The 23302-nt window shown below is 46.0% G+C and overlaps 1 protein-coding gene across 3 annotated transcripts in view; it reads left to right on the plus strand.

Moving 5' to 3' along the window:
- LOC121077400 (gamma-aminobutyric acid receptor subunit beta-4) overlaps positions 1–23302 on the plus strand; it is a 68770-nt gene that overhangs the window by 22364 nt on the left and 23104 nt on the right. For all 3 annotated transcript variants that reach the window (XM_040572637.1, XM_040572638.1, XM_040572639.1), the window contains 2 exons: positions 2386–2453; positions 19781–20001. In XM_040572637.1, the coding sequence (XP_040428571.1) occupies positions 2386–2453; positions 19781–20001 (289 nt within the window). The remainder of the gene's footprint in view (positions 1–2385; positions 2454–19780; positions 20002–23302) is intronic.

Genomic DNA, 23302 nt, shown 5'->3' on the forward strand with positions numbered 1-23302 from the left:
TGAGCCCGGACTGATGGGGAGCTGTGTGGTCGATCTCTGCTCCAGCACTTGTCTTGGAGCTGGGAGGTCTGGATCTTATCCATGGCTCTGACACTGAGTCACTGCATGACCTCAGGCGCTCAGATACCATGGTGATGAACACAGCACAAATGTCTAGACAGATAGATTAGATTGGATAGACTCCGAATTTGACAAATATTTGTATATCACCACTGTCAGTGCTCCCCTGTTATTGCCACCCAGTCCAGTAGTTTCAGTGGGTCTCTTGCACAGCAGGGGGGAAGAGACACTAATTCCTTGCACTGAGGAAGGGACACCTAACCACAGTACCACAATGACCAGTGTTGACAAACTGGAAATAAAGCAGGTGGTAGGGCAGCTCATGAAGGAAACATTGCATGGCAGAAGGGCTCAGGAGTGGGCTTTTCCCCAGCTCTGTGGCAGCCCTGACTTTGCCCTTCTTTTCTCCTGTAGCCAATTAGTCTCTAAGGTCCTCAGGGTGGTGGTAACTACTTCCTCCTGCAATGGCTTCCATCACAACAAGGCCCTGGCTTCAGAAAAGAAGACAAACTACCAGAAGTGAGACTTCCTGAAGAGCTTTACTGGTGCCACTGTCAGCTTCTGGCACAAGGGAGGATGCAAGATGATCGGCTCTCCTGAAGAGACATGTGGTTACTTTCCCACCTGGTTCCTTTGTCACAGATGAGCAGAGGAATACAGCAAATAGACGGCCAATAATCTGCCCTGTATGGGGATTTTTGAAGGCTCTGCGAAGTCTCCTGAGCATCCCTCTCTGGCACCACTGACAATGAGCAAGAGGTGCTGGAGAAGAGCACTGCCTCTTTAAGGGGATTTGCATAGCAGGGCCTAATTACAGTTGTTGATTCTGATGTTTTCGGTGTTGTTCATATTCTATTAAAGGATAATGCTGCTTAATTTGCAGCAGAGGGTCTCGGTTAACAGTGCACCCAATCACAAGGCAGCCCTAATGACACTACTTCCCTACTTCTGGTAACACGTAATTAAAAAATCACTTCATTTCCAGTTGTGTGGTTCTCCCCTCTCCCCCAATCTCCTAATTACTTTCTAAGCCATTTCATGATTATCTGTAAATATTTCAGCACTTAGATCTACTAATGAGTCCATGGAAGAGTTAATAACTTGAGTGGCATTGCTGTTTGCCATTCCCTCTCTACTACTGCATCGCAAGGAATCATTTTCCCCCTGGCACGTGTGGGAATAGGGACTTTGGTTGTGGTGGGGTTGTTTGTGTTTTGGCTTTGGAGCTGTGGGGTGAACTGGAGATGTGTGGCGTTCAGAAACGCCATCTCAAGCTGCAGGAGGTCTTTTGCTGATTTTTTTTTAGTAGTTGCTGTGTATCTCTGCAAATAGTTTTACACAATTTAAATCCCACTGAAGGGGTTGTCCTGTTGCCTGGCTGTGAGAGCTGCTTGTTAGGGGGCTGAGGTTGAGCTGGGTATAAGTCAATCCAGCTAGGAGGCTCACACATCTGGAAGTATTGGCTGAAATATTCTTCTGCCCTGAGTCTACAGGTCTGTGGGAAGTGGTAACTCAGCTCTTGCTGCGCTTGGACAAGAGGGCAATAGGTCTGGCTGTGACTGCCCTCGGGTGGTATCTCTTCACAAGCTCATCTTGCATGCTGCAGTGAGTGGCGTTTACTGCAGTGTGAGAGTAGCTTGGGGTAAGGAAATATCTGCATTTCCCAGAAAAGTTGTGTACAGATATCTATCAGAGCCCAGTGGCTGTGGGCAACAGGATGTGGGGTAGGATGTCCTGATACCAGCGGTGAAATGGGGAATTTGTTCTCTAATCCCAGCTGTGCTCTGAAAATCCACCGTGCAAATGCTGCTTTCTCACTTCATGGGTCTGGTTCCTGTACTTGTCTGGTATCTTGGGTATTAAAACTCACTTGGGCTTTTCAAACAGTGTGCTGCAGAGCTGGCAGGGTGATGGAGGAATGATTTGGAGTATCTTTCCTGCCCACGTGTTACATGGGCTTGATTGCTGTATTCTTTGTATGGTCAATCAGCAACACCTTATGCAAGTCCTCTGGGAGCTTTCTGATGTCTCTGAAGGCATTATTTGGAATAACCAGAGATAATTATATAACTAGGGGGTAATTAACTTCCAGGAATTAAAGAATCAAGCTTAGTCTGCACTACCCCTAGGGGTGAGTCTATAAAGCTGGGAGTTAGAGAAATCTATTCCTCTCTCGTCATTTGAGCGCATGTGACGTTGAAATTCTTGAGACTTGGGGAATGTGAGGCTGTTTCAAATCATATCGTAGCATTTCTAGTCAATGCTGTAATAGCATACGAGAGAAGAGCTTGAATATGGTTCTAATCCAGTCCATTTGTGTTTCAGGTAACCCTGTCACAGTGGGAATGAGCATCCATATCTCCAGCATTGACCAGATCTCTGAAGTCAACATGGTGAGTTTGGGAGGGATTTTAAAAAAAAAAAAAAAAAAGCCTAATAAACTAGTCTTCCTTTTCTGGTTGAGATGCACACCCGAGACAATGGTTCCTTGGAGTCACCTGAGATCTTAGGGTACCCTTCTAAAAAAGAATAGTCACCCCTGCTTCCTTAAGCTCCTTCTGCAGGTCTTCCCTGCAGCTGGGAAGTTTTTGGAGGAAGAGTGGCACTTGTCTGGTACTGAATAAGTGTTTTTTCTTCTGATTTGGACACAGGATTCTGAGGGATGATGGGAGCTCTGATTTAAGACAGTTCTTCCTCACTAAAGCATAAGGAATTCAAGGATGATTTCTCCATATACGTTGTGATGAGAAGTCAAACATCATTGGACTGTACTAAATGAGTTTTCCAAATTTTTCTGGGCATACTGGTTTCAGTCTGAGCCTTCCTCTTTCTGCCCACTGATTGGCCTTTGTCCCTGGGACTACCTGTCAATTGGCACCACAGCCCAGCTCCAGGCTCAAAGAAAAAAAATGAAATTCTAGCTTTGCTAGACAAGGTTGGCTTGATCGACCTCTCTGGTATGCTCCTACCTTTGTTGGCAGTATTTGTAATGTGATTGAAAGACTGCAGTTTGCTTCCAAAGTTGAAGTAAGTTCTATTACGGTTAGTGAGTGTCTCTACTAGCTCACAGGAGCATCTCTGGTGCCATCTGTCTGGTGTTAGGGACGGAGGATCTCAGCTGGCCTCTCTGGAGCTAGTTGCATCACATGCAGGGCAGATTCTCATCCCTTACCTTTCTGTGCTAGTTGCATAGATCTCTCCAAAATATTAGTGCTTATTTCTTAAAGTAGGTTCTTATATTTTTCCAGTGACACAAAGGCAGTGATGGTTTTACAGTCAGCCTATGATTGCCAAGTTGAAAAACAGGCAGTGGCTTTGTATGCTTGCTGGTGGTAAGCTGGCATTTTCCAGATCTGTACTGGAAAGGAAGGAATCTAATGGTGATCTGCTTGTTTGGGGTGTCATTGATAGGCTGGAGCTTTTCATACCACTGAAGAAAAATGTTCTCTGCTCAGATCACAGATTTTACCCCCAACCATTGCTAAGGATTTTAGTTATGGATGGGATCCACATCTGGGCTTGTGTTATCTCTCAGAAGCCCTCAGCACCCAGCAGAGGACATGCATTGCACTGATCTGTCACCTAGCCATGCCTTCCTTTCTCCTGCCCAAAGGCTTTTTTTCCAAGTTCCTTTGCTTTCCAGGAGGCTGGGTAAGAGAGGAAGGCTGACGGGGACCATTGGGAGCAGCTGTCCCGTTCCTCAGTTCCAGACCCAGTAGGAGAATCCTAGGCCAGTTTAGAGCTCTTGCTCATCAAGTCAATTAAAACCTTGGTCTCCCAATGCTCCTGTCCTATTTATCCAGTTCTGTACTCTCCTGACCTGTTTCTCTGTCCCACCAGCTATTTTGCTGTCACATTGAGGTAGAAGGGGAGACAAGACAATCATCTGACTTGTCAATTTGTTTTCCCAAGCTGCTTGAAAATTCTGAATGTATCTGTTGATACAACTTCAAGCTGAAGGGATAACCACAAGTCTCAGGTTTTCATAAAGAACAGTTTCTTTTGCATTTTCTTATACAGAAGAGGCTTGGAAAGTGGGGATCAAACAAAGGTCTGGGCCTTACTGGGAAAATTAAGATGAGCAGTGCTGACCTATGGGTTAAACCACTACCAAACATTTGCTGTTTCTTCTTATTCTAAGCTATGGAATATACAGCAAATTGCAGACTCTCTCCATTAATCCAACCTTTAACATCATCTGTATGCATGTTACACTTCAGTGTTAACAGTGACACTGGGCAGTACATCCGTATAGAAATTCAGGTATGGACCTGTGGCCCCATTGCATTGGGTAGCTGTGCTTGAGGTTAGGCTCAACTTAGAAGAGACAGATGGCCTAACCCAATTCCATCTATCTTGCCTGTCAGGACAAAGCTCATCTCTAAGTCACCTCCTCCCCCAGTCTCAAGTTGGATCTGAATTTTCCGATGTGGTGAACGAGCTGTCACCCTCCTTGCTAGAGCCAGGATGAACAATTTGGGGTCTGGGAGCATAGTCTAAGACCCTAGCTTGCAGAGACATCGCTGGAGGGAGTGAGGGATTTGACTATTTACCTGCTATAATTGCCCTGATCTTCCACTACAGACCTGAGAAGAGAGCTAGATGCTGCAGAGGCAGGTTGAGAATGAAGTTCCAAGTGATGTGTGTGGGCTAATAATGGCTGCCCAAGCTATTTGCCATATACCTGTTAATGTCAGGCGGGTTATGTCCTAGGCTAGTAGCCATTCTCTTAGCAATGCTTTCAACCCTTTCCTTATGAAAGCAATGTTCTCCCCTTTCTGGTGAACACCTTGTTTTCGTCTACCCCAAATTCCTGGGGCAAAAGGATGTTTGGGGCTGGGGAGAAATCCACATCACTGTGGGATGCAGAGGAGAATGTTTCCCAACATGGACCTTCACCCACGTGTTGCTCTGGGTCTTACAGAATTCAGGCAGCACTATTGATGGACGCTGTTTTGGTAGTCATGATATTATACTCAAGCTGGGCACTAGGTACTATGCGAGTTTATACATTGCTCTTGTTGATGCTGCTAAGGCACCTCGCTTCTATGCTTTTCTCATCCCTCCTGGCCTTCTGTACAAGTTGACAAGCACAATCTCCCAGCCATCTGTCCTGTGTATGTTTGGGAGGCTACTCAAGATCAAGATCTATGGGCATCATGGTGAGGCATCTTCAAAAGGGGTTAAAAAAATCAGAATCATCTTAAAGAACAAACAGGGAGCAGAAGAGTTCTTGTGTGATGCAAGTTTCCAGGCTGAAGGGATTTATGTGCGTTGTTCTTTTGTGTGACAGATGCCCCGGGGAAAGGGCTGTCTTACCCCTGCTCTGGACATGGTTACGGGCAAGAAAAACAAGACAATTTTTGGCATTGTGTGTGACTGGGGAAGGGACTGTGCAATGAATAAATTAAAGGCACACAAGTGGAGCTGGGTTGTCACGGCAACCAAATAGCTTCTATTGTTCCACAAGGAGTGTTATTACTTACTGCCCCTTGTAGGATAATTAATTAATCCTCAGACATCCTTTCTGGAACAATGGCCCTGGGGCTGGGCAGGCTGAGGAGAGCCCCCACCTCTCCCATCGCTGGGCTTCCTGGCACCTACCGGCTGCGTGATGGTGGGGAACAAGTAATGCCAGGGACTCGCCACTGCATGATTCAAAAAGTTGTTTTCCATGGGAGTCCAGCTGGACGTGGTGCTGTGGAGGAATACAGCTCCATCCGAGATCTAAGCAGCTCTCTTTGCCTTCACTCCCATGGGAACTGTACTGCCGAAATGATGTGGTGACATTTCAGTCCCGGAGGCTACAGGGCTCTCTGCTAAGGCAACGCAGCTATGTCTTTATACTGGAGGTTCCCAGACACTGATACACGGAATGCATTGCAATTGCCTGTACGATCTCAGTATCTTCTGGTGCCTTGCTGTTACAAAGGCAATGCCTCTCCACTGCCTTGAGGGCCATGCCCCAGTGCCATGCCATGGTATTGTGCAGATGGAGTTGTGCTGGGTTAAAAGAGGTTCCCAGGTGTACTGTAATGATCTCCTAATGATGAGGAACCAAAGACACTGCTTTTATTTAACAAAAAAGGCACCTTGTTTGCTGCAGCTGCTGCCTGTGTGGTCAGCCATATTTCCAAGCTCACTTGCTCAAGTAATGTTTTATTGCTGTGTACCCCTCTTAGCCCTGCTAAGCAATGCTGAGCTGCAGCCTCTGTTCTTGTCAGTGATTAGCAGGATTATTTGCTGAGCCAAGATCAGTGACATCAATTGAAATGCCTGGGAAAGAATGCTAGGGGCCAGGCCAAACAGGTATTGGGGAGGGCACGTTTGACTGGCAGACCCTCTGGGAAGTGCTGCTCCACGAAGATGAAAGGCCTAGCTGGAGACTTTTCAGATTCTGTACAAATTTGCAAGCTGAGGATTTAAAGGCAGACTGAAAGGACAAATATCGTCACAGTGACGTTCTGTAGCCCAGATGATAGGCTAAGAATGGAAGGATGGTATCTCCCAGTTCTCCTCTAAGGAAGTAGGCTGGGTAAATTATCTGGCAAATGCCATTTTGCTACAGGTGGTTGAGTTGTTGTAAGTATGCAACAATGTGCAGCTATTTACAGATGCTTGGTGGTATATAGTGGTACTCACAGCTATGTCCAGGCCTTTATGCTGTCTGAACTCACTATCTGCTTGGAGCTCTGGTTCAAACAACCTGCTTTGCTGGATCCAGCTCAGATGGTATCTAGTCCCAACTGCTTCAGAAGGAGCTGGAAGTCTTCCCCTGTATGCCCATTGAAAAATGGACAGCTGAAGACTGGCCTGCTCAGGGTGGACTGCAGTGGGTGTAGAGGCTGGTGCTTCCAGCTGCAGCCTTGTCTCTCTAATCCTTGAGGACATATTTTTCCAGTACCAGACTGCTCAGACTCCCTTCAAGCATTAATGAACTATTTCAATAAAGAAAACAACCAGAAGTTTTTTATGCATTTAAAATAAGAGATGGTTACCCTTCATAACGCTTCAATTTTCCTGCCCTATGATCTGTGCAGTCCTAAACCTGCTCCCCCCTGTGTTTCTGCACGCCATAAACAGCTTGGAGCACGCAGCCTTAGTCGTCGTGATTTCTTTGTGGCTCCTATAATTTATTCATCCCAAGATGCTCTCCTACATCTGCAATAACATTGTTTCAGTTTGTTATAGCACTAGCTTTAAAGTTTTATAAACCTGGTGACAAGTTGAAAAGTTACAAGAGAATTATTGTAGAGGGCTAGTGTGAGAAACAAGGCTTCCAAATAGAAATGTCTGCTGCAATATACAACATGCTGAATGAACGATACCTGCAGGATGGGTGATACCTTTTGCTGGGGGATAGTCTGCAGTGCAGACGGGTTAGCGTTTGGTGCAGCATACTTGGCAAAGCGAACCCTGGTGTTTTGCTTCATTACATCCTACTCCTGTATCATCACCTCTTTCCACGTTGCTGTCTCATGGGAGTGACTGCGCTCACGCTGGTGTGCTGTACTTGGTCACTTGGGGGGTACAGGAGGAGTCATGTCTGCTATTTCCCAACTTCCCAAAGCTTGTTTGAAAACAGAGTTGTCTTGTTAAGAAAATGAGTTATCCCTGTTCAGCAGAGATGTAAACTAGGTCCCAGGAAATCTGAGCTCCAGGTGTTTTAAATCACCGTTTAACCCAAAAGAGGGTGGATTGGGTGTGTAAAGATGTTCTTGAGCAGGAAAGATCATTCTAAAACCTGTTATACCATCATCACTGGGGCACCACTCTTCACTATGTCAAATTTTCTCTCAATCAGGAATGTTTGAAATAGTCTTTGTAAAGGAATCTGTCCTGATGAGGCATTGCTGTTCTGTTTTCGCTGGAGTATGAATATGCACTGCCTAGGTGAATCTCACTTCAGTATAACCAATGCACACTAATACATGGATGTCTGCCGTCTGGTAGGCATAGCTGGTGAAAGAAGTCAGTGTGGATGGACAGACTTAGTATGAGAGTCTTTGCACTACACAGCAGCTTCTTAGGATGCTTGTTCATGGACACAGCTCTTGGCCTTTGATCCATTTCAGGTAGACCCTCTATGTCTGTAATAGCAGGCAGGAAACACTTTTGCTGCAATATGTTTCTGAAAAGGATTTTCCATTGATATGGATATCTTGAGTTTTTAACAACAAGATTTTTTTTTTTTTAAGGAGAGGTTTCTGCTACCTACATTATACTATCATGTATTCTCTTCAAATATATTGACAGTTTTTATTTAACTAAAAATTCTTTGTTAACATCTTTTTTCAATGGAAAAATGATATACAGATATTTTCTAGTCAGTCTGTTCTATGTTTCGGGATATCAAAAGGTCTTAAAACAAAGGTTAAAGCATTTACATCCTACAATTAGAGGCTTCTGCAGTTATATGTTATGAAATACAAGCATGACAGGACGCTCAAGTGCTGTAACTGTTTCCCTGTAGCCTCAGGTATCTCCAGGCCCATGACACTGCAGTCTCTAAAGTAAGCATGTGTGTGTACGCTGTATGTAAGGTTGCTGAATATTGAAGACTTCCAAAATATTTGGAAGTTGAGACACCTTTGGTGCTGAGCTTAATGGGTGGTGTGCTGTCATAGTACTGCAGGGGCTGTAGGATTGCTGTGGGCTCCTGGGGTGGTAGCACTGCAAGTAGCAGAGGATGCAGCGGTGCCTTGGTGCTGAAGAAGGGCCTTGCTCTCGTACTGTGGCATAATGAGAATGGTACAGCTCTGATTTACAGTGAGATCCCTAGATTTTGTGCTGGCATGGACAGATAGGAATTAAGTGCTTTTCTTCACATGCTGGGGGCTTCTGTGTGCTGTGAGTTAAGCTGAGATATTGCAAGCATGTGGCTGAGATAGGTTTCTTCAGAGCTGGCAATGGTCTGTGCCTTCTGCTGCCAATGATGGCTTCAGTACTACTTAGGTCATGCAGCTATTGTTACTTCAAGTCCTTGAGTGCAGCTCCGTAATGCACTGGGTGGCTGCTTGGAAAATCAAACAGTGGCAGTTCTGTACATAACAGACTGTTGGGGCTCAGCACCGATACACATATTGGCTTTTTAGACTGCATATCTGTTCACACCACATTATATTTGAACAGAAATCCCACTGATTGTGCTGAAAAGACCCCTTAGACTAAGGTAGTACGTGAGGACAAGTAAAGCAACAGACCTCAGGGGAGCTGTGCTGTGTGATGGGATGTGGGAATGGGCACTGAAATTCAAACAAGCAGTGGTCCCCTTTCTGCCCCAAAGACAGGGATAGTCCTTCCACAAGAGGGTGGGGTTCTTGTACAAAACAGCTGAGAAAAAAGCAAACTGCTGTGAAGGAGTCCAAAGTACTCCACGTTTATAGGTCCTGAAATTGGTCATGAAGAGATTGGCCTGGCTTAAACTAGAAAATAGGTCAGTGTGACTCATATGTCAATATTTACTGCATATCTGGCAACTTGTAGAAGGGAAAAATCTTGCGTCTTCCATAATATTTTGGAGATTATCCTATTTCAGTGACAAAATTCTCCCTGTGTCCTTGGTCTTGATGTTGGCTAACTGCAGAGGCAGCCCAGTAAATTCACTACATCTTAGAGTCAAGTTGCTAAGTAACAACCCAAAGATCACCACACAGCCTCTTCAAATGCAGTGGCCAGCAGAAAGCCAGGATCTTCACAAAGAGCCAGCAGTTTCTTCTGAGATGGAGGTCTCAGACTTGGTGTGTAGCAGAGGGCAGTCAGGTAAAGCAGCAGTCCTGCGGGGAGGTGGCTCTGTGTGAGAAGGGACAGCTTTAGAGCTTGCCCTACAGAGGGGTCCCCTATGTTTGTGCTGTTGTCTTGGTTCTTAATGATGTCCTTGAATGAAATATTTTTGTTGGTTGGATTGTACAGTTTTGACATGGACATAGATCAGTCGATAATGAGCTGTGGAAACCTTGCTGAAACAAGCTCTCAGCTGAAGACAGACTAGGAACTGCTGGACTAGAGCATGACTCTTTCCCCCTGAGGCTTTCTATTCTACCATGCTGATTTCCTCCTAGAAATCCTGTAGCATTCACAGGATAGCTTAATGGGAGGGTTTGCAGGAAGCCTTTTATCTGCGTAACTGGAAAGGCTTGGCTATGGGCAAGCTGTTGGATGGACTGGCTGATTCTTAGCCTAAACCCTGGGTTTTTCAGCACTATTAAAATGTGGTGGCAATGCTTATTGAGAATAAGCGTTTACGTGCTTATTTAAATAAGCATCCCCCTGCACATCTTTCCATGATGTTTTCCCTAAGGAGCAGCTCTGCAAGTGCTCCAGTATCACAAGTTCGAGCCTCAGGAGGGCTGAGTCAACCCTGCTTCCAGTACTGAGAAAGTTCAAATGCCTGGCTCGCTAGGTGATTTCCCCAGTGAGAATACTTCTGTGCTTTCACTAAAGAGACTTAAGTTCACTCTGCATGTTGTAGATGACTCCACCCCACAGCAGGAAAGAAGTCATATTGGAGAGGATGAGAATCCATGGCTATATGGCTTGCAGCATGCTTTCAGCTGAACAGTGCTATGTATTGCAGTGCTCCATCTGTTCTTGTATCAGCCAAGTTATCTTTAGATCTGAACATGTCAGAGTATGGTGGTGGTATGAACCACTTCGGTTTGCACTCCAGCATTCTTGTAGTAGTTAGAATTGTTACTGCAGAAAACTTTGTCCAGGATAAAAATGACTTTTTTTTTTCCTGCTTAGGTTTTTATTCAGGTTTTTACACAGGCGGAACTCCCACAGCCTTTATATATATTTATAGATATATATTCAAAAGCTGCATGTATTTGAGAGCAGTCTTCCAAATGGCCACCTGTTTCAATAGCAGTGCTGCAGCATTGGAGAGGATTACTGCAGAATGCTAAAGTATCTTCCCACAAGTGAGAGCTTTGTCTAGTTTGATTGAAAACTGAATTAGACCTTGAGGATCTGACCTGCTGACATCTTGTCATATATACATTTAAAGCGTGCAGCAATAATGTACGTGCGCAAGAGTGCCAGCACCCCAATATAGAACCTAGATTGGAATACAAGTGTGTGCGTGTCGTGTTGCTATTTGAATATGTAAATAAATGGGGCTATATATAGCTCTATGCTATGTACATGTTGAGTGAAGGTGGCAGATACGGCAGCTGAATAGCTTTGCTGTTTCTGAATGCTGGTAGAGGCTCCCTGCGTGCTCCCTACATCTCTCCTGCTTGCTCTAACCCCTGTCAGCCTTTCTGCTATCAAAATTTTCAGGCCTCTGGAGAAAATTTTGTGTGGGGACAGGAGTTGTTAATATTCTGAGTCTGTGCTGAGTTGCTAGGCTACAGAGAAAAATGAACATTCAAGGAAAAAGGATGGTGAAAGGGAGAGGATCTGCTGAGCTGTTTAGAGACCCAGAAAGGCCCTCTAGTCAAATGAAAGGGATCATTCTGGGGAAGGAGTCAGCGCATGCATGTGGGATGAAATGTGGGCAGTCCCTGCTGGCCTGGCACAAGCAGACTCAGGACAGCTCCAGACAGAAAAATGGCAGAGGAAGAAGTAAAAGACAGGATCCTCCAGCCCCTGCTCCCTTCCACATCACTGCGTGCAGGGCATGTGCAGCTGGCTGCCTCCTGGGTGCAATGGGTCACCAGGCTGGGGTATACACTTTTATTCCAGGTTGGACGAGGCCCTGGGCAACCTGATCCAGTGGGTGGCAGGGGGTTGGAACTGGGTGGGCTTTCATGTCCCTTCCAACCTAGGCTGTTCTATGATTGTATGGTTCTGTGATGCATCCCTCACCCCCCTCTCTGTAGGGTGCTTCACGTGAGGCTCTAGTGAAGAGGGAAGCAAACCCAAAGCATGTTCACAGCTTGCAGGTTGGACTTCATCTCCCTCTTTCACTGCAGCAACCTACTACCAGAAGATCTCCTTTAACTTCAGTGTAACTGCCTGGGAAGGCAACTTGTGGCTTTTACCTCCCTGATAAAACCTTTGCATTCCTAGGTCATGGATACACAAAGTACTGACCCTTTTATCCCTCAAGAGTTTTCGACTGAGGTTCAAGCAGACTTGAGGGTTTATAACACACCAGCTGGAACCTGATCCTGGTTTTCCTGAAGCCCAATCTAGCTCCTGAGCACTGACCCTCTTTAGCTGTTCCCCTCTGTAAATGAGTGTCAGGTATGTAGCTGCAGAGGCTGTGAGCCACCAGACCTATGAGGTGTCTTGTTGTCTTCCTCTCTTCTGGAAGGCTGGCTTTGCCCTGTGCTCCTGTTCCTGTCTGCAAGATTTGTTCCCTCTCAATATTGCTGGCTGTATCAGAACCCTCAGAAAAATTAAACAGTGCCTTCGGGTATTTTTATTATCTGGATACTTTATTTACCGAGCTCACATGGGCTCCCTGCCAATAACTTTCAGCCAGCTCTGCAAATAGAGCTCCTTGGCTCCAGGACTGTTGGTCCTGGTACTGCAGAGAGCACTCACTCAGCATGGACAAGGACTGCAGCTTGTTCTTCGCCATCCAGTTGGCCGTGAAATCAAAGTCTGCTTGCTTGTGGACCTCCACAGCCTGCTGAAATCTGTTCTTTAACTTGTGCGTCCTGTAATAAACTTGACTTGTTCAGCAGGATCAGGACTGTTTTATACAGCTGTATTTTGAATGCTATTGTCAGTTAGCTGCACTGCACCCGTCCATCAGGTTTATGTTCCCGCAGCCAAGACCCGAATAGCTAAAGTGGAAGAATGATGGCATAGGCCAAAATGTGTGCAGTGCTGCTGCTGGTGGCACTCTGCTTCCCTCAGTTTTACCCTGGCTCAACCAAAGGCAGACTAACCCAGGACTGCTGGGGTTCTCTATTTCCTGTACCATTTCCACACCATCTTACCTGCTTACTTGTGGTTATCCTTTTTTAAGTGATCAAACTCTTGGGCTTTTTAAAGGAAACTAACACCATCTTCTAACCTTTTGGTCAAGCCACTCTGTGCCAAATTAACATTGTGCTCTTTACCAAATTAACATTGAGCTGAAGCAGATGCACAGAGGTGTTATTTTAGAGTACCTAATCCCAGTGGGCTTCTAAGCCCCTTAAAGGATTTTGAAGTCTCCCTTTCTCCTCCCCATTCCTCCAGCCTCACTTCCTATAGTCTTGGGCAGTCAGTGTCTATGTGAAGGGCTGCAGGACCTCTCCTGTCTGGAGTAGGCTGTGACTAGATTGGTGTCCAGCAAAACCATTGGCAAGATAGTGAAGAGGATGTTTCATTTTAAAAAATAAAAATAAAATAAAGGTGAGTTCTGGGAATATTCTAGTGAAATTGCATTTTTCTGTTACCATGTTGCTGCTTCTAGAAAGCCTATCACGTGTTGACCACTTGAAGTAAGCATTTCTCAGCAGGCAAGATGTAAGAAAGTCACTACAAAATTCTCTGAAGGTATGTGCAGAGGCCTTTGAAAGGGTTTAGGGAGCATCGCTGGTCTTCCAGAATCACTTTTCACTTGGCATAATCCAGTTTTCTTCCCCCAGCCTTTTGAGGGCTTTAGAAACTGATATCTTCACTAGTCACTGTTTAAACGTCTCACTCAAATTTAATTTAGCTTAATAGGCTAGTTGTTGCGTGTTTAATTAAATACAAATGATTATTAAAAACATATTTTTGAGCTTTAATGGCTGTATATTAGATATGTCCATATGTGTATGCAGCAGGGCACTGGAAACAGATGCTGTAAGGCAGAAAGGGTAGTGCCTGGTAAGCACAAAAAGATGGGCTGGGGGGAGCTGGGTGGGAGATGGGAGAAGGGACAGGATACAGGCACCAGCACAGTTCCATGGTTTGTTGTGGGTGTGCAGACGGTAAATATATAGCATACTACAATAGTGCAGACAAACAGCAGCTTGCTGCCCTCCCTCCAGTATCCTGAGCCAGTTACCTCTCTAGTTTGTCTCTTTCCTGGAAGAAATTGCTCAGGTAGGGACTTGTCTGAGCTCCCTCCTGGTTTAAGTGAGCATCTTATCTGCTTTTAGCTCTTCCACGTACTACAAGGAGTCCTTACCAGTTTCCAGACCATCTATCAATGTAATTTTGATTGTGCAAGCAACATCCTTCCGATTTTCTGCCTGAAAATTAGTCAAACTCATGCATCGGATTTTACTGAACTTTCAATGCACAACCTTGCTTCTCTGGCCTTAGCCATCTGGACAAAGCATGCCCTTCTGTGCTGGTTTGGCATGGGAAGGTATAGGCACCAAGCATGAATCTGACCACCTCTCATTCGGTGACTCCTCACTGTGAAAGAGGACAATTTCTCAAGTTATGATGAGGTTTGGAGTGAAAGCTGGCTGGTGACTCAGAAATGGGAAGGCCAAACCATCCTGCTTCTGGGGGTAGAACAGGCTCTGGGTTTTGCCCAGCCACTAGCTCATGTGGAACTGAGCAAGGAGACCAGACCAGCAGAAATAATATGCAATAGCTCACAGATTCTTGGGCTTAAGAATAGAAACTGCCTGGCAATGATTTTAAGGTCTTACCCAAGGAAGATGGTGTGCTGCAGGTGGTGACTTTGGGGTTGCTGCCTGTGCCATTGAATGAGATTGCTGGGTTTGTTTGTTCTCACAGCAGGTGCTATGCTGTAGTCTCCTGACTTTCTCCTCTCAACCTCTGCATCCAGCTCGAATGGGGCTGTTAAGCAGACAATATACGGTGTTGTTCTGTGCTCAGATGGGGCTTTGGTACACAGGCTGAGGGGTCTGAAAACCTCGTCATGGGCAGGCCAACCCCCTTTGGGCAAAGGACCCAGCTAGGTATGTCCTGTCTGACAGCTGTGGGACCAGCACCGGTCCAGGTGCTGCAGAGATGGGGCATGGCAGGAGAGAAATAGGGCAACAAGATAACACTTTGCTTTCACACCCCTAGTTGTGGAGGATACAGCTGATATGTCCCAGTTTCTGGACATGCATTCAGCAATTAAACACATGCAAATTACTACAAAAGTAGATCAGATCAGTGAAGAGAAACATCTCCATGCAAAGTTCTTCTGAGGTCCTAAAGAAAATGAGTTCAAGAGCACAAAGACCTGCTGCACAGGAGGGCACAGCATATCCTAGAAGCAAACACATTTGTCCCCTTGCCTTATGGACAGATTGTAGGTGCAAGGTGGTTTTCCTGCTCCCCAGGTCAGGTGGACAATTGGTTATTCAAAATTAAGGGATGTGGAAGGAGATTCTGGTTTTCTCACCTGCTAAGCTGAAGCATAAGGAGAAGGTCAGTATCTAAAATAGTTGTCGCTTTATGTATAACAGTTGTCAAGCAGAACTTCAGACTTGTAAATCAGGCACTGGCTTGCACCAGAAGATAAATTAAAAGCAGAATAAAAGCAGAATGTTGGCAGAATGCTCTCCCTATGAAAAGCACAGTAAGTACAAGAGCTGCTGCCTCCTGCCCTAGGCAAAGGTGAGGATCTAAAGCAGACTTTGTGCTGTCTTGGAGCTGGAAAGATTGCTATCGTGTGTTTGTCAGATTAACTGGTGCTTGTTAAGGTCTAGAACCCATTGATTTGTCTTATCTACATGGAAATGGACAATCCATTAGGAGGGCAAAGTAGCTTTCTAAAACAAGTTTGCTAAGTAAGGAGTGTGGACATCTTGCTCTGTCCTTCCCGTATTCTCCTGTACGTTTTATACAGCTCTGATTCCTTGCAACTGATTGCAGGCACATTGTTTAATGCTCCCCTTAAAAATAATTCTTATTTCCCCTAACACCTTCTTAAAATGAAACATACTCGAGGACTGCTTTGTCCTTTAATTTCTCTCCCAAGAATGACGGGAACAGGAGCTGGTGTTTAATCATCAAAGAAGTCGAAGCCAACAAACTGTTCATTAGTCTCTGGCAGTGGCAGCTTGGTTTTTACTAAGTCAGATGTTTCATTTTTCTCCCTCTTTCTGGAGCATCTTGGCTTTCCTAATGTTCTTTTATGATCTTGGACAAGGAGACCATATGTCATTTTCTTATATGGGGTAGGACTTTTATTTGGTCACTTCTCCAAAAGGAGGTGATTTATCAAAGTCAGGGGTGCAGGGGAAATGGGGGACAAAGTTAAGTGGCATGGCTAGCACTAGAGGTAAGCTGTAAAGCCTCCTTTATCCCCCTCATTGTTTCCAGTACCTTTCACAGCTTGGTGAAATGCTAGCAGCCTGCAGTAGTCACCTTCATTTTCAAAGCTCCCCACAGAAAGCTACCAGCCATTTGTCGTACACAAAAATGGACTAGGCACAGAAGACATTCATATTACTGGAAATACTGTGTTCTGAGCAAAGATTTGGTCCTTTCACACATAGTATTCCATGCCATTTCTAGGCCTCTGAGTCCACTGTAGCCTCTAACAGGGGGTGCAGGCTTCTGCCTCTGGTCAAATTTAGTACCGGGGACTGTAGAGGTCACAGGACAGAAAACCAATCTGCCCCAACCTGCCAGTGACCCACATCTCCCAGAAGCTGTGCTGAGGGTTTAAGAAGCAGCCTGCTCAGGAGGGATGCTTTAGGTGACTTTCTGTTGGAAGCTGGAGCTTCTGCCATGCAGCAGGATCTCCATCCTTGGGTGGTTCTCCTTTCCTGTTAGTCCCTCCCCTTTTATGACTCGAAGGACTGTGTTTTCCACGTTACACATAGACCTTTCAAAGTACTGCTAAGTACCTGACCTCGTGCTTTTTCCACAGGCTCTGTTGAAAGTTTTTTCCATTACCTTGCCCTCAGTCCGTTCTTATATAGCAACCCACTGCGGAAAGTCAGATACTGTCATCATACAGCTGTTTTGTTTTTAACCTGTGTAAAAATTATTTCCCCTTTGCTGCTTCCTGCTTCTGTCAGAGCCTTTATGTTATTTTTGAGTATTTACTTATTTGTATACTGCTCAGTAACCCTCAACTATCTAAAAGTGTGGGACTCTGTAAGCTTAAGTAGCACAGGGTTATGATTACTTACTGACTTAATACAACCACTACAGGGAATCAGTTAAGAGTAAGTCTGATCTGTACCTATTTTTAAGTGATGTAAATACAGTGGAGAGCTAAACTGTAGGATTTGCTACCTACCACAAGGCTGCAGGTGCCAAAGATTCTGAGATGAGACAAACTCTCAGAAGAGAAACTGAGTATCTTCAATTAAGAAGGTATCAGCTCTGGCTCAGGAGATCATTAAGCCTGAAACAGCTGGAGAATAAAGTATCATAACACAAATACCCCGTTTTTCTTATATTTCTCCCTTCTGTTCTCGTGACTGGTACTGGAGACAGGACGCTAATGCACGATGACTTTTGGTCCGACACAGTACCGCTGTCTCCAAAATGAGCACAAGCACACTTGTAAGAGTATTACTTTGGGCATAGTGTGTGTCCTGTATGCTGATGTATCACTGTGCTCATTGTCTTTGGGGTTCTACAGGAAACACCCTCCTCCATTCACACCTCTCTTGTGCCAACATTTCAGCTGCTTACTGTTGAGTCCTCTTACATCTTTTTTGTTTTGGGGTCTCTGCTGGGTTTCAGGAAATACTGTAGTTATCAGTCTCTTCCTCTTGTCTGAGATGTACTCTTACAGCCCTGTCCTTAGTAGCTGGTAGGACGCACTGTCACTTTAGCATGTGAGGTCCCCAGGTAAGCTCCTCTTGTTCTCTGGGGCTTTTCCTAGCCTCTGAGAGAGCTGTCCTCTCTCCTTGCAGGGAAGCAGCTCTGGAGTGTGAGTGCCTGCTGCTCCACATGTTGCTCTCACCTCTGCTTTGTGGATGCATCATGCAGCGAGGAGGAGGAGAGAGGGAGCAAAGCCTCTGCAAAACCTGAGATGGAGGAGGCGCAGGGAGGGGGAGCTGGGGCTGACAGCTCTCAGCTGCTGGGCAGAGCAGGGTGAACAGAGGCATGTGGAGGGGTGTCCCATGGGGATGGTCACGCTGAGCAGCTTTTCAGCAGGCTCAGGTGCTATCTCAGCTTTGTGAAGGGCTGAATGGGAGCTGCAGTGCTGAGCACAGCCCTGCATGCAGCTGGGCCATGAGGCGTGCCTTGCAAGGCAGCATGGAAGCCTCGTAAATAAATATAATGGAAATGGTGCATTGGTGGCTGCCTGTCCCACTGAGAAGAGCTGGGTACCAAGGGGGGTGAGAGGCTCCAGAAACTCAGGTGCTCTGCTCATACTGCAGTGCAGGTCCAAAGTCACTGGGAGGGGTAACCAGAGAGAATATTTTCCTTAGCAGGGTCTTGACCAAAGTGAGAATGTTGGTACCCCTGAGAGATGGACTGTGAGGCTTCTGAAGCAAGATCTTAGCAATCCTTTAAAAAGCAAAGAAACAGATTTTCTTGGCCAGAAACCTGTCACTGTGTTTTTGCTCTTTTCAATATAATACAGAAGGTGACAGATATAGCTTTTGTATCCAGACTACACCACAGATTTGCTCCATGACCTTTCAGATATGCATGTGGGTCTAGATTTCTGAATCATAGTTAGATACCCGAAAGCTGGCATACCCATACTGTGGGATTATTTGAGCTTGTTTTCAGAGGTGCTAATCAAACCTGGCTTTGAGTAAAGTCAGTGGGAGAAGACGGGCAGGCAGGATGCCTCTCTGCTCAGCCCAGATGTTAGTGCATGAGCACGGTCCTCGCCAGCACCTGGCACAGAGCTGGCAATGCAGAGCAGAAATGCCACTCGTGCAAACCTGCATGGTCAGGAGGAGGATTCCTTTGGCACTTTAAGTATTTGCTTAGGAAGAAACAACGTGTCTCTGGCCCCAGCAGTTCATTTGCATGCATTTGCAGAAAGCTTTTTATTTAAGGACTTGTGAAAAGTTACTGGCTTCTGTAAGGCTGCTATCAGCAAGACTTGTGAGCACTGCTTACCCTGCCCACTTCCTAATCTACATCTTGTTAGCTGTCTTACCCAAAAAAAATCTTGGCTCCTAGCCTATTTAAGACCTGTTGTGAGAAGATTTTTTCATTGATGTGTACAAGACCCCTTCCTGTACTACTCATTTATCTGAGAGGAAATGATTGTACTTCTAGCACAGTGCTACAACACAGTCTGTGGCTTTGTAGAAAAGCAGATTTGGGGCCTCTGGGTCTCCCCGGGATGTGCAGTTACTGTGCAGCATCTAGAATTCGTTCTGCAAAGCTGCAGCTATAGGCTACAAAACAGCTTTCCCTGCCCTTTAGAAAAGTCCTGACTCAGCAGAACTTTTAAGCTTCAACTTTATACTGTGGAACAGGAAAGGAACAGGAGACATGTATGGCATTGTGGTCGCTGGGGATGGTGAAGGAACTGCCCTTTACCCAGTGGATCATGCTCCACTGGTGACAGATTTCCTCCACATATGTCCCTCTCTGAGAATTGCAGTGAACTCCCAACTTAGCTCATACATCAGGGCAAGTGCTAATAGCTTGTCATGGTTGGCTAGGATTGACTCTGAATCCTTGGCCTAGAGGTGAGATTTTCCATGTGCCTTTGGGAATGTCCTGAATTTCTGCTCAGAATAAAAGTGGACTTTACCAAGTGTATTGTTTCCCTTTTCCCAGAACAAATCATAGTCCCTCCAGCTAGTGGAGGTGCAGACGCAAGCATTTGTGTGTCAGCAAATGTGGAGATCCACCAAAGGTCTCAGGAATGGCAGGAGGGGCTGGACTGCTTTGTGTCCCTGCCCTGAGGCCAGGCTGTGACACTAGCATGTTTCTCTCCTAGGACTACACCATCACCATGTACTTCCAGCAGAGCTGGCGGGACAAACGCCTGGCATACAATGACCTTCCTCTCAACCTGACCCTGGACAACCGGGTGGCTGACCAGTTGTGGCTGCCTGACACCTATTTCCTGAACGACAAGAAGTCCTTTCTGCATGGAGTGACAGTGAAGAATCGCATGATCCGGCTCCATCCTGATGGGACTGTCCTATATGGCCTGAGGTAAGTCTGAGGTGAATTCTTATCGGTTGTGGTTGTGAATGACGCCTCGTCTAAATTTCCTTCATTTTGAAAGAGATTCTGGTACTTTCTTCAAGCACACACAAGGACTACACAGATTCTGAAGTGTTGCACAGGTTTTTCTCCAAGCTAGACTTGGTTGTTTCCTTCAGGCCTCTGAAGTTCCCTGTAGTGCTATAGACAAATGCTGGAGATGGGAATAGTTGGTTCTGTGTGTTTCAGGTCACTGTCATTTGTGTTGCATAACACTTCCATTTGAAACACTCATTTTCAGTTGCTTATAATTTTCTGCAAGTTTGGCCTATGGAGATGAGACTTCATTACTCTGGTATCTAATGCTGAATACCTGTAGCACTTGAGTAAAATCACTTTAGTTATTTTTGAGTATGAGATCGTAGACATTTTTGTACCATTAAAAAAAAAAGTCTCTTCACCAGAGCAATTTTGATAATTGAGCTTTGAAAGTTGATATCTAGTAGGGCAATGGTCCTCAGCAAGGAGGCTTTTTATGGTGTCTGGAATAAATTTATTTGCAAGTACAAAGGATTTTTGAAAGTGTGTTTGTGTGTAGGGGAGGTGACAGAGTTTGACCTTGCTGTGTTATCTGGATCTGTAGAGATGCCAGGGCAGGTAGGAATGTCAAGTGGGAGGACGAAGGGGGCTAAATGGGAAGTTTGCAGCTGTAGATAAGCATGCACTTTTGGATGCTGTAGGTGAAATCTAAGCAATGATTTCCCCAATCCTGTATTTGTCTTCTTTGAGCTGTTCTCCTAGTGTGTTTCTTGTTTGTTTGTCTGTTTTTGTGTGTTTTTTTTTTTTCCTCCTTTTTGACTACCAAAATTCACAGCTGGCTTTTAGACCTGCCTCCACATTCACAAATGATTGTGATAGCAGCTCTGGGCTTACATCCCAGTGCAGCAAAGGGGGAGGAAAGACCTTTCTCTTTCAAAGAGGGTACACCCACCCTTCCCATTTACAGTATCAGCTCCTCTGCTGCTTCGTGTTTTGTGGCAAAGACTGACTTTTTATGATGATTTCTTCCTTTTTAAGTAGCAGGGCTGTTTTGGGGAGGGTGGGGCTGGGTGTAGGCACAGCAAAGTAGGAGGATGCACAGGACATCATCCTGCTAGAGCAGCCAGGTGCCTGTGCCCAGTGTTTCCCTATGGCAGAGCTCTGGGAAGCTGTAAGAAGCAGTGGATACTTGTGCTAAGGGACAGGCAGGGGTATGCTCCAGCCTGTCGTGAAGGAGGGGGCACAGAGTGCCGTGAGGCTCGGGCTGCTGAGCCAGCCCACCTGAGCACAGAGCTGCCTCCCCCAGGCTGGTGGGCATCCTTAGCATGCACCTGCGCAGCACACAGAGCAGAAATACTCGTGTATTTTTATCAGCTGCCATTTAGTCAGCTCCAACAATGAGCAGTGTGGATCCAGCTGCCAAGCAGTGGAAGTCCATGGAGGGTTTGCAGGGCAAGGCTGCTGTCTGAGCACCTCCAGCACCGTCCCTGCCCTTGCCCTCTTGAGGGGCCCTGCAGTGTGGGTGGGGGAGCTCAGCTCCCTCCCAGGCAGGGCCTGGGTGAGATGAGGAAAATTGCATCCAGGCCAAAAGAAAGAAAATGACAGCTGTTTGCCCCTGTTATTTCCAGGGCCATAGTAAGAGCCGCCTGGGTTGTTTTAACTTTTGGCTGGTTTTCCTGGAAGCCGCTCTCTTGCCCCTGGAGAAAAAGGCAACTGCAAAAACAAAGCAGTGAGCAATTGCAACTGCTGTTCCTGGGCTGTGCCTCCAGCCAGGATGGCTGGTTTTCACTGCCCTGAAAGCACTGGGGTGTTGGGGGACAAGCCAGGTGCCCTGAATGCTTGAAATCCCTCTAGATTTATCTGTGGTGGTATGGACAGTGCTTTCCTTAAGGCTTGCTGTCTGGACTGACTCCCGCACCTGTGATTTTGCTGACAGCAAAGTGCTAGGTGCAGTTTTGCAGGTGCAAATAATTGTGATCATATTCAAAAATACATAGACACATGCACAGCAGGTGTAAGCAGGTAAGAAAATCGTCTGGATATTCACCTGTGCTCCCTTTATCTTGGTACAAATACACCCATGCTTGTTCTGCAAGCAGTAAGGAAAGTGCGGGTCCTTCCTCTATTATAAAGCTTGGTCTTGTCTTCTCTTGCATTTTTGGAAGGATCTTTAAAATGGAGTTGCCTTGATAGAAGAAGGCCAAAGGAGGCATTTTCTGTGTTTTGTGTTTTTCGTTTTTCTTTTTTTTTTTTTTCCCCTTTGTTTACCTGCTTATTTGTTTTTCCTCCGGCGAGATACCACAGCTCTGTTCCTTCTCCTGCTACCTTCTCACCAGTCGCTTCCCCCTCCTTTGAGCTGATCCTGTAACAAAGTGACTCAATCGTGCTATTTGTGGCACAACAGTCATTTTTCTTTCCACCAGTCTCTGATGTCAGAGACCAGGGAGGATGACACCCTGGCAGGCCCCAGCTTTCAGTGAGTGTTCAAGCAGGATCAGGCTCAAACCCCAGATCAGACCACAAGGTCCGAGTTAGCTCACATGAAGTCAATGGGTATTTCATTTGACTTCACTGAGGACAAGATCAAGCTTCAGATATCTTGTTTCCATGAGTAAATGAAGCCCTTTATTCTGCCACTCTGCTCCATTGTGGAAGTTGCGTGTCAGAAAAGCATATGCTTGTTTTTGATAGAATTAACGAATTAGTGGATGAAGGGAGTGCAGCAGATGTAATACAGCTACATCTTAGGAAAAACGTTCGATACAAAAGCTTACTCCAAAATTAATTCACACTGGGCTGGGATTAAAAGCCGGTTGCCAGATCTCCAACGAAAGGAATGCATAAACAGCCACGGGCTGCGTCGGGGAGGCGACGCTGGGCTGCAGGACCAGCTCTGGTGTTTCCCAGCTCCGTCCCTTCCAAGCTAGCAGATGGCCAAAATCCCGGGGTCTGGAGCCCAGACCCAGCCCCGGGGATGCTCCAAGCAGCTGAGGATGTGTGGTCTGCCGTGGGAGGATGCAAACCCAGCAGAGCCAGTGGGGTTTTAGGACACAGAAGGTTGTGGGGTGGGGTTGTGTCCGCACCCCTCTGGCCCCCAAATACCTTGCAAGGTGCCTGTGAAGTGCAGGAGAGGTGGTCACCTGGGGCACACAGCGGAATGTGCTAAAGCAACAAGGAAAGGCTGCAACGCGAAGGGAGGCTTAAAGGAGCTGCCCACAAAGATGAAAAGCAGTCAATTGTTGGTGTAGGGGAGGGAGGTGGATAAGATAGT

Source organism: Cygnus olor, chromosome 13, assembly GCF_009769625.2.
Source record: "Cygnus olor isolate bCygOlo1 chromosome 13, bCygOlo1.pri.v2, whole genome shotgun sequence".
Taxonomy (NCBI): Eukaryota; Metazoa; Chordata; class Aves; order Anseriformes; family Anatidae; genus Cygnus; species Cygnus olor.